Source organism: Triturus cristatus, chromosome 10 (assembly GCF_964204655.1).
Source record: "Triturus cristatus chromosome 10, aTriCri1.1, whole genome shotgun sequence".
In the NCBI taxonomy this organism is placed as follows: Eukaryota; Metazoa; Chordata; class Amphibia; order Caudata; family Salamandridae; genus Triturus; species Triturus cristatus.
Window position 1 is genome coordinate 90,895,867 of NC_140593.1, and position 10,965 is coordinate 90,906,831.

The 10,965-nt window shown below is 50.4% G+C and overlaps 1 protein-coding gene across 1 annotated transcript; it reads left to right on the forward strand.

The window, feature by feature from the left end:
- Positions 1–762: 762 nt before the first annotated feature.
- Positions 763–7,938, forward strand: LOC146788928 (glutamine amidotransferase-like class 1 domain-containing protein 3, mitochondrial). The gene is made up of 4 exons (XM_085630495.1): positions 763–1,007; positions 3,700–3,871; positions 5,586–5,787; positions 7,224–7,938. The coding sequence occupies exons 1-4, from the start codon at positions 900–902 to the stop codon at positions 7,414–7,416; spliced, it is 675 nt and encodes a 224-aa protein (XP_085486621.1). The 5' UTR covers positions 763–899; the 3' UTR covers positions 7,417–7,938.
- Positions 7,939–10,965: the final 3,027 nt, after the last annotated feature.

Below are 10,965 nucleotides of genomic sequence, written 5' to 3' on the forward strand. Positions count from 1 at the left end.
CTGAAGCGCGCTGGGGCGCCGATGCCAGAGACGGCCCCAGCGCGAACAACCAGCCAAAACGGAGCGCTCCGGCGCTTCCGCGCACGTCCTTAGCGGAACTGCAACGCGGGGACCGCAGCGCGCTCCGGTGGGGCACGAGCACCGCGAGCGAGGAGCGCTGACGGCCGCCACACCAACCGGACACGCAGAGCGGGAGCGGGGGCGGGATCGCACCCTCGTCGCCAACTTGTAGTGTCGCTGGGGGCCTGTGCTGGTGAGCCCCTGGTGTAGGCCCAACACGTGGGGTGCAATAAACACACGGGACACTGGGGTGGTTTCGTCGTCGTCTCCGCAGCCGTGGCGCTTCTGCCTACGTGCCTGCGTGACGTCGTATTTATTGGGGAACTCCAACTAACGTGCCCTGACGTGCACGCCATCGCGTGTCACGTCAGGGATGATATCGCGACACTACAGGGAGGGGTGCGCACACAGAGGGCTGCCTTGGGCAGGGCTGTACGTGCAGGGCTGTACGTGCAGGTGGAAGTCTTTTGCCGTGTTGCATCCACCTGAGCCCTGCTCCTGTTACAAGCAGATACTTGGTACCTCCTTCTTGGCATTTCCTCAAAGCGTGGGTGACTCAGCAGCTTGGACGCGCGCATCTCTAGGGAAATCCCCAGGTGGCATAAGTGAATGCTGATTGCACACGCGGGGCGGTTTATGGGCACTTCCAGTCTGCGCCGCCCATCACTTCCTCCTCCGCCCTCCCCTGTCACTTCTGTGCCTGTATAAGAGACGCGGAGGCGCCTGCAGCAGACACGAGTTTGAGCTCACCTCACCACAGCCTGTCCTGCCTTCGAAGCCCTCGCTGCCTCTGACCCTGCGTCCGTCTGTCTGTCCGACTCTGTGCGCTCATACACACCATGGGGAAGAAAGTGGCTGTCATCCTGGCCGGCTGCGGCGTGTACGACGGCAGCGAAATCCACGAGGCTTCGGCGGTTCTGGTCCATCTCAGTAGAGCCGGGGCTCAGGTAAGGCCTGCACTCATGACATGTATATGGGGGTGTCCGCTCTGTACCGCTGGGTTTGTCCTCCGAGGCAGCTGGAATCAGTCGCCCATCCTTCCTGGCTCTTCCCACTGCCCTCGCCGTGCATTCTGTAATTTGTAAAGTTGTAAAAATGAAATTGGATAATTTTTATTTACGGCGGCCGCGGCTCTAACCTCTCAGAATCCGGATGTCACGGGGCTGTCGGGTCCGCTACGGTTCTTCCAGACTTAGTGGGGTCAGAGCGGTACTGTCATATCACTGCGAGGGATGCGGACTTAGCCACCTCGGGCAGGGCTTTATTGTCACCGACAAGTACCGCGACGTCACTTCAGCGACCTGTGACATCACTGCCGGGGATCTCTGAGACTGATGCTGACATAGGTGCCCGGGGCTTGGAAATCACAACTAGAACTAGATACAGTGTAGACATTACATAAAACTGTGACGTCGCTTCCAGGAGCTGTGGCATCACAGCTACTGTGACGTCAGCACCAGGTACCGTGGTATTATTCCCAGAGACTAGAATGAGTACCAGAGCCTGTGGTGTAATGCGTGATACTGTTATTACCGTGCAAAGGCCTGCGAGGTCACTATGATGGTCTGTAACGTGTATCATATCAGCGCCAGGGGGCGTGATGTTAATGTCAGGCACTGCAAGGTCGCGGCCTGTAGTGTTGGGCCTCAGGCCCACTCATGTCACTGTCAGGGGATGATGTAACAAAGGCGACGGTGAAATCTCCTCCAGAGCTTGGCACTTCGAGCTGACTTGCTCAGACGACATATTGTGACATTGCCGTCTGTGGCACTGATGTCACAGACTCGAGAGTGGCCCCGCTGACAGAGAGAGACGACTCCGGTGGACTGCGTTCACTGCCATGCTGCATACATGCATAATGCGGCTTATTTATAGAGCACTGTGTCACTTTTGCACCACTACAGTGGTACATGTGCAACGAAGGGCTCTTATAAAGATCTACTCGTGGCTATGATTGGCCTCATAAATCAGGAGTGCCGCGAAACAGCACAAATCGCTGCGTCACATTCCTCGGCGCCCAGGAGGGGTTCCATGGGTTTACCGCGCAACACCCATGAACTTTGACGCTGCCCCAGATTTACAGAGTGATGTAACCTAGGGAAGCTTAAATCAGTACGCCTCCCTAGGTGAGGCAGAATGAGGAGAAATATGTTGATTTCTTCTCTTTCCATGTGTGCTGCATTCACATAGAAAGATGACATGTCTCATATGATTGTTTTTGTGCAGGATGGTACCCCTTCCTGCACAAAAAAATCCTGCCTGCAACGGAAGCACCCTTGCACCATGTTGGAACTCGGCTGCCAAAACAGCGCCATCGCAGGCAGAAAGGGCAGGAATGCACCGTATTGCTTAAACACTGCGTGCATTGCATTTCTGCCCTTTCACTTTGGCATAGGGAGGCGCAGCACGGCGCATTGCTGCACTGCCCTACGCCAAAATGTCATAAATGCGGCCCTATGTGTTTATTCCTGTCTCAGCAGGAATAAATGCTTCCCACCACAAGGTCACACAGCTCTCCGAATCCTCGGAAACCCCTCTAGTGGCCAGCTGCAGGGGCTGCTGTTCAAAACTATGAATGCAACGCATTTACATATTTGACCGAGCCTTTTATTTGCCTCTATTTACAGAACTATGAAGTACTGACCAGCGGTTCCAAATACCTCATTAAAAAAACAGGTCTGTTGCATGGGTTAGGACGAATCCATCAATTTGTTTTCGGATACAGGCGCGTAGCTACTATTGGCTCAGCAAGTGCAGTGCACCAGGGCACAGTGCCCTGAGGATCCCACAGAACCCTGATAATTGGTGTATTTTACTACCCCAACAGCAGGGCCGGACTGGCCATAGCGGGCACGGGGCGTTACCCAGTGGGCCGCCAGGGTGGGGGCCGGTTTTGTTACAAGGGGCTGGCAATATCAGCCCCCTGTAACAAAATCGGCCGAAACCGGCCGTAACAAACAGCTCGGCTGCACCCCCACAACTTCCCAGGGGGGCCGATCGAGCAGTTTTCCAGGGCCGGTTTCGGTTTCCAGTCCAGCCCTGCCAACAGAACTTAATGGTGCCATTTTTCATGGCTTGCGTAAGGTCCCGTGGCATCCTTGCTGCGCTAATTACTGTTCGGATCAGGCTATTTTAGCAATTATTCGCTCAGTGGTCCGCACCCCTTAATGGGCCAGAATTAAATGACCAAAGAAGGTTATGTGAAAGATGGTACGCGTCCTGAGGAGGTCCTTGTAATTCAATGTTTGGGCCAAAACGTTAAAAGTATTACAGGAGCTGTCCTACACAAATTATTTGAATAACCAAGAAGTATATTGGACTTAATCCACTGTTGGGTGGGGGGATACCCATGACTGTATATCATATTGTACACTTTCATTTTTTAGCTCTGCGCTGTCTGCGCCATTGTTGATTCTTGCATTTACCAAAATGTCATGTGTATGTAACTGTCACTTTCTTTGGGCCGGTGTAAATCTGTAAAGATGCAGTGTTAAGCCCATTACCATTCTCATGGCCATGATCATGTTATAGAAAAAATAAATACATACATACATACATTAAAAAAATGAATTCATCGATATATACAAAAGAGTGTATGGCTGCTAATCTTCCTGATACACTGTGACCCCTGTTACTTAGGAAGAACTCTACGCACCCAACATTGAACAGATGCACGTGGTGGACCACGTGACAGGGCAACCAACGGCAGAGAAACGTAACGTGCTGGTGGAGAGCGGGCGCATCGCCAGGGGCAACGTCAAGGACCTCTCCTTGCTGAGAGTCAATGACCTGGATGCGTTGATTGTGCCAGGTGAGGGGTCACTCAGGGGATGATGGTATGTGTAAAGGGATCTCTTGATCCTGACAGGTGAAGGGCCACCCAGGGGATGGCGGTATGTGTAAAGTGATGTCTTGATCCTGACAGGTGAAGGGCCACCCAGGGGATGGCGGTATGTGTAAAGTGATGTCTTGCTCCTGATGGGTGAGAGGGATCCCATGGGATGGTGGTATGTGTAAAGGGATGTCTTGCTCCTGTCAGGTGAGTGGGCTCCCAGGGGATGGTGGTATGTGTAAAGGGATGCCTTGATCCTGCCAGCAACAGGGCATTTTGCGGAAGGAGGGTTGTCTGAAGGGCTGTGGAAAGGGTAGCCTTGATTCAGTCAGATGAGGAGGCACCCAGAGGCATGGAGTCTGTGTGAAGCATGTGTGGAGTGCTGGTTTGTCCCTATGTCGGGGGCATCCATGGGAGTGGGGTCAGTGTACAGGTCTGTGGGGATGGTTTTCCTGATTCTGATAGATGAGCAGTACCCAGGGGAATAGGGTCTGTGGAAAGGTCTGTGTGAAGATTCTCCCATATGCTGCCGGGTAAGTGGCAACCAGGACAATGTGGTCTGTAGAAAGGAGCTGCCTTGATCTCTCCCGGTGAAGGAACACACTAGAGAGGAGAGAGCAGGTGTCTACACAGGGAGCTGCCATCTTCCCTCTGGTGAAGGAAAACACCAGAGAGGCGAGAGCAGGAGTCTACACAGGGAGCTGCCATCTTCCCTCTGGTGAAGGAACTCACCAGAGAGGCGAGAGCAGGTGTCTACACAGGGAGCTGCCATCTTCCCTCTGGTGAAGGAACACACCAGAGAGGCGAGAGCAGGAGTCTACACAGGGAGCTGCCATCTTCCCTCTGGTGAAGGAACACACTAGAGAGGTGAGTGCAGCTGTCTACACAGGGAGCTGTCATGTTCCCTCTGATGAAGGAACTCACCAGAGAGGCGAGAGCAGGTGTCTACACAGGGAGCTGCCATCTTCCCTCTGGTGAAGGAACACACCAGAGAGGAGAGAGCAGGTGTCTACACAGGGAGCTGCCATGTTCCCTCTGGTGAAGGAACACACCAGAGAGGCGAGAGCAGCAGTCTACACAGGGAGCTGCCATCTTCCCTCTGGTGAAGGAACTCACCAGAGAGGTGAGAGCAGGTGTCTACACAGGGAGCTACCATCTTCCCTCTGGTGAAGGAACTCACCAGAGAGGCGAGAGCAGGAGCCCACACAGGGAGCTGTCATGTTCCCTCTAGTGAAGGAACTCACCAGAGAGGCGAGAGCAGGAGTCTACACAGGGAGCTGCCATCTTCCCTCTGGTGAAGGAACTCACCAGAGAGGCGAGAGCAGGTGTCTACACAGGGAGCTGCCAATGGAAGGGTCTTCTTGTGTAAGGGGGTGAGAGTGCAGGGCAAATGGCCAGGTGGGAAACTGTTTGGTGTGCGTCATTTGTGGTTGGAGCAGTCTGCGTGAAAGGCCAGCTGAAAAGTGAACTTTGAGTGTGGGAAGATTTTTGAAGGTGGTCCATGATCTGATGAAGAATTAGATTCTGCAAGGGGGGAATCCAGAGGACTGAGGGTCTTTTCATCTCACAGTCAGTCTCCTACTCACCCTAGAGCTCTCACTCTCAGATGTTGATCAGTGCTGAAGTACTTCCTGTTTCCTCCCTCCATCATGTCCAACCCACCAGATCACTCTAACAGGGCTTGTGTTTGCAGGTGGCTTCGGGGTGGCGAAGAACCTGTGCTCCTGGGCCGTGAACGGGAAGGACTGCACCGTCAACCAAGCGGTGGAGGACACCATCAGGGCCTTCCACGCGGCCAAGAAACCCATCGGCCTCTGCTGCATCTCCCCGGTGCTGGCAGCCAAGATCCTGCCCGGCTGTGAGGTCACCGTGGGCCAGGACGCAGAGTGTGACAAGTGAGTGATAGTCATGACCCTAGACTGATGTGGGGGGGGGGGGGGTTCAGGTCCCAGAGTGAAGTCTGGAGGTCCATGACAAGGGCTCAGTGCTTCCCAGCTCATCCCATGGGTGTCCATTAGGGGCCTCCAGGGGTGGCAGAGTCCATACCTTGCTTGCCCTTTGGGGTCCCTGGCAATGCCATGGCTGCCCCCTTTGTCAGGGCCCATGAAGGCTGCAGCAGGGAAGAAAGTAACCAGTGCTCTAACCACCAGATTAACTTCCTACAGGTTACACACTTTAACTAATCTCTAGGCCTTCTGGGGCAATTAAGAGGTGTTGAGGGACAGGAGGTAGGGCAAAGGGCCAATCATGTGGTGTCATCAGGGGTCAAGGGGTATGGGGTGGTCCACATGTCTAGCTGATGTTAGTGACTGTATCAAATAACCAGACAATGGGGCAAGAATACAATTTTTGGGCCTGTAAATCAGAAACTTCTGCATTTAGCTCACCCTGAAATTGGTCGGACTGGGTCGTTTTAGAGAATTTGATGGACACTGTCTTGTTGGATGTTCTACAGGGCCTATATACAGCAATCTATACATTATATGGCCATTGGAAGTCACGGAAGAGTTTTATTGAAAGAACCAAGTTCCTTCAAGAAGTCACAGAGCTACTTCCAATGTCCTTATGATGTAAGGTATGGGGTGTGTTATTCCTTATAATACATGGTCATACAACCACCCTTCCTTGCCGTCTTTTAAATACTAACATATCACCGTGAAGTGGGTGGTGATAACAGGTGTAAATAGCGTGCAAATATAGTTTTTTTGTTGGCTGGGCTTTGCACCCGATTATAGCTTTGGAAAAATGGGGAATAAACTGCATATTATGGTTTTGCCACTTATTTTGTGCTTGGTACTGCTCCTACTGCACACAGTTTTGCATCCAGTTTCCTCCCTTTAGGACCAGCCGTCTCCTAATGTCTGGCCCTGGGCAGAGTTGAGCCTCTGCTGTTCTTGACCTGCACAGCCGATACCGCATACATTTACTCTGAGTTTGTCCGAGTTAGTGCGCGAGCTGCAGCCGGCCCGGCTTGGAAACAGTAAGCAGTGGCTGCCTCTCTGTTTCCAGGCTCTGGTGCCTGCAGTTCATGCAATAATTCTGGAAAATTGGGAGTTAAATGAATGCGCTTTAGACGGTGGAATCGCATATACCAGACCCACATCTGGGGCCTTTGCGCACACACACATTCATGATAACAGCCTCATTGGTAACTGCCTGAACAAGGCCCAGATATGACACATTTCCCGCCTCCTCCTCTGTTGTAACCTTTATTTCTGGGTGTGCCCAACTGTTGCAATAAGCTAAGATTGTAATCAGTGCTCTGTCCGCACAGCCTGTTCCTCTCCACTCTAGACAGTATTCAGTGACTGACATCTCTTCTCATCCTCAGGTGGCCCTTTGCCCAGACCGCGCAAGGCATCGAGAGCATGGGCTGCAAGCACGTGAACAAAGACGTGCACGAGGTGCACGTGGACGCCAAGAACAAGCTGGTGACGACCAGCGCCTTCATGTGTAAGGCCCCCATCCATAAGGTCTTCGACGGCGTCGGTGAGATGGTGAAGGCAGTGCTGAAGCTCGCGTGAGCAGCGTGAGGATGACGTGCAACATTTGCACGGCTGCCACATCCAATGGAGAGACCCCTCAACTCCGAGGTACCACCAGACCCACCGCAGAAACCAGAGTTACCTCTGCTCCCAAATTCAACAGTGGAAAAACTCCCAATTACCATCAAACCAACGGACTAACACTGGGACCCCCGTCAGCTCTATTACCACACCCAACATGGCGTCTCTCAAGTCCCAATGAATCGTGAACTACAACAGAGACTGGTATTTCTGGGCCACATCCAACATGGAGGCGAGAGTGCACTATATCACCACACCCACTATGAAGACCGGGGAGGTCCTTATACCACCACATACACTACTTAGACCAGGGCCGCCTCCACAACAGCACATAATATGAAGGACAGAGTTCCCCCTCGGGCCACACCCAGTACACACTACTACTATAGTGCACTAATTCCAGAGGTGTAGTCCAAGGCACTGCTGAATACCGTATTGATGTATTTTTATATTGAATAAAATTGCTTTATTTAAATTATACTCCTAAGCATGTGTTTCTATTTTGTTAATATGGTCTGGCTTGACTGTGCAGCTGCCGCCAGACAGTTATGTGAGAACCATCAGCCAGGAGAGTGGCTTTGGCTCCGCCCACATGTTGGGAGCCAGAAGTAAATGTTTTGATTGGGCAGAAGTCGAGTGCTTCCACAAAAAAGTGCTTGCCCGCCACGCAGCTGTGATTAGTTTATTTATCCAGGCAGCCACCGCCGGCACAGGTAAACGAAGTTAGGCGTTGGGGCGGGCAGGCGGGGCTGGGAGGGGAGTCGACAGATGACGAATAGGTCTTATTTATTTATTCTACTACACCTATTCTGTCCTCTGTCTACCCCCCCCCCCCCCCCACCCTACCCCGCCCCACTGCACTTACATGTGCCGGCTGCCGCTGTATACAGGTGCCTGAGCTTCAATTTTCTGGTGCACACATTGTAATGCTATTGAAGTGTCTTAGATAACTAGATACTTTTTGGTGTTTTTCTCTGGCAGCAACACAGGTGGGAGGAGGGCAGTCAGCTTAGATGGGTTTTTAGGTCTGGCTGAACAGTGCATTCATAAGCTAAACCGTTTGGACTGCCAATGTTTGTTATAAATAAAACCACTTTGAGGTACTGTATCCCCTCCACCCCCGCAACCAATAAAACGACACACTAGCATCTATGTAACATGCATCCTCTGCCCGTGGACACTTATAATAAATGTAATTTGTCCTCTCTTATTGCCTTTCCAAGTTCCCTGCCATCTTCTTTCCTCCATCTGTCCCCCCGTTCCTTCCTTCTTTTTCTGTTCATTCATCCCTTCCAGATAAGTAAAAGGCTGCAAACCTGCAGGGCCATTAACGCCAATAAGGGCCTGACGGGCCGGTTACTCAATAGGACATTTCCCAGGTGGACTGGAGTTGTCTGAAGGTTCAGGGCCACTGCTGATTAATCTGTCTTCTCCCAGATCCCCGAGTTTAACTGCAGCAGGAGGGGGAGGGTAAGAAAAAGGGGGGTTCGAGAGAGGGGAAGTGGGCTGGAGAGAAGGCAAGAGATCAGTGAGAGAGGGTGGTGCGAAGTAGAGAAAGGATGGATAGGAGGGAGGGTAGGAGGGAGCGGTCTGGTTTGAGCCTTTTTTTTTTTACCAGGGCTGCTCTTGGTTCCCTAGTCCGGCCCTGACGTCAGTCTCATAAGCAGGTTCTGTGTCAGATCAGGAGTATCCGACTAGTAAAGCTAATTCTATGCATTGCATCATTGATTATTGGAAAAGCGTATCAAAGCAGGTTCACTGCACACAACTAACATAAAAGAAGAAAGACAAAACATTAAAGCATAAGGTGAAAACTAAAACCATACAATCAGATCATATCAAATAAAATGTAATTAGTTTTGATAAAAAAAAACTCCAAAGGAGGTCAACAAAACAATCACAGTGTAATATAACACGTATATTCAAACCGCAATAACATGGTGATAAGAACAATATTCTATGAATCAGATCAAATAATCCATGGTATAACAGTTTGAACTCTTTCTCTCAACCTTATTTAGAAAAGATAGTTGAGGGACAGATAAACATCCTAAGATACACATTCTGTTCTATGTAAAACTACGGAAGGTATTTCAGTTGTATTAACATTTAGAGTCTTGGAGAAGTTTTTCTCCATGTTCCTTGGTAGAGAGCCCTCAACCCATCTGCATGGGAGACAACTTTACCTCCCCCATCTTTACCATGGGAGGTTCTCTGCCAAGACCATCCCTTAGTAGGTAGAACTTTTTACTCTTCTGTGGGACTCTGACCCTAGCCGTTGGCTGAACTTAATATTTATATGGTGCAGTGAAAACTCCATAAGCTTGGCCTTTGTACTATTTATTTTCAGGAAATTATTAGTAAAATATTTAAATAACACTTCTAGACTTTGCTGAAGACTAATCTGGAAATGATCGAAAACCATACACAAGCACCACATATATCAAATTAAAGAAAAAAGTAGCACCCGCCCTCAACCAAGAGAAAGACCACAATCCCACAGCCTAAACACTCAGTCTTAACAGATTTACAAACACAGTACTGCATTTAGTATTTCCAGGATTATACAATGCACCGATCTCTGCCTGCGTCATAGGAACTCTGAATTTATGTACTTTGGAACGCAAGAAACATGGGCAGCGGATCCAGGGAACATTTGTTCCAGTCTTTCCGAGTACATTATACGACGGATAGAATAAATATTGGAGGCTCCAGGTATCGGTAGAGGACAGATGGCGTAACTCTAATATGTTCTAGGCATCTCCAGCACCGGTCTCTCTGATATTTATAAGGCGGTGACTTAAAGCTGAGATGCTCCATGTATCTCTACTCCAAGTGTTCATGAGTAGGTACGAGACAGATAGTCTGAAGCTGAGATGCTCCAGGCTTCATTGTACGAGGAATGATGTACATCTGAAATGGTCCAGGCACCAGTAGAAAACAAATGGTGTAAATTTGAGGTGCTCCAGGTATTGGGACAAGAAGGATAGTGTAAATCTGAGGTGCTGCACACGGAATGAGAGGAGAACAGAGGTCCATAAAGATATTCTCCCAGAGCAAATCTAACAGACTGATTCTGTTTAATAATTCATATTAATAATGCATCATGGCCCTATGGAGCGCCACCTCCCAGGTGCAGTTCATACTATGTCCCGGGGTGTGCATCCGTGGGACATTTATGTTTGCTATTACAGGGCGGGAGCATGGCTTCCAATCTGTGATAGCAAATCATTGTTTGCCTCGTTGAAGCGAGAGGTGGAAAACCTTGTATCGCTTCAATAAAGCGGATCCGGATGGTAAAAATGGAGAAAACAAAATGAAGCGGGGTCTCACCCGTTCATTTAAATGAGCCCCCTGGTGGGTAATGTTCCGGGGCAAATCCTATTATTATATTGCGGGGACTCTGCAGCACTGGGGACCTTAATGGCACATGTAAATTAGGTGCGGGAGGGCACAGAGACGTTTCGCAGCCTAGGGGATCACCACCTCCCCAAGTATTGTTTAGTA

Coding starts and splice junctions, on each gene's coding strand:
- LOC146788928 (XM_085630495.1), top strand. CDS start 900: ATGGGGAAGAAAGTGGCTGTCATCCTGGCCGGCTGCGGCGTGTACGAC. Junction 1,008..3,699: donor TCAGTAGAGCCGGGGCTCAG/GTAAGGCCTGCA, acceptor CCTGTTACTTAG/GAAGAACTCTACGCACCCAA. Junction 5,788..7,223: donor CAGGACGCAGAGTGTGACAA/GTGAGTGATAGT, acceptor TCTCATCCTCAG/GTGGCCCTTTGCCCAGACCG.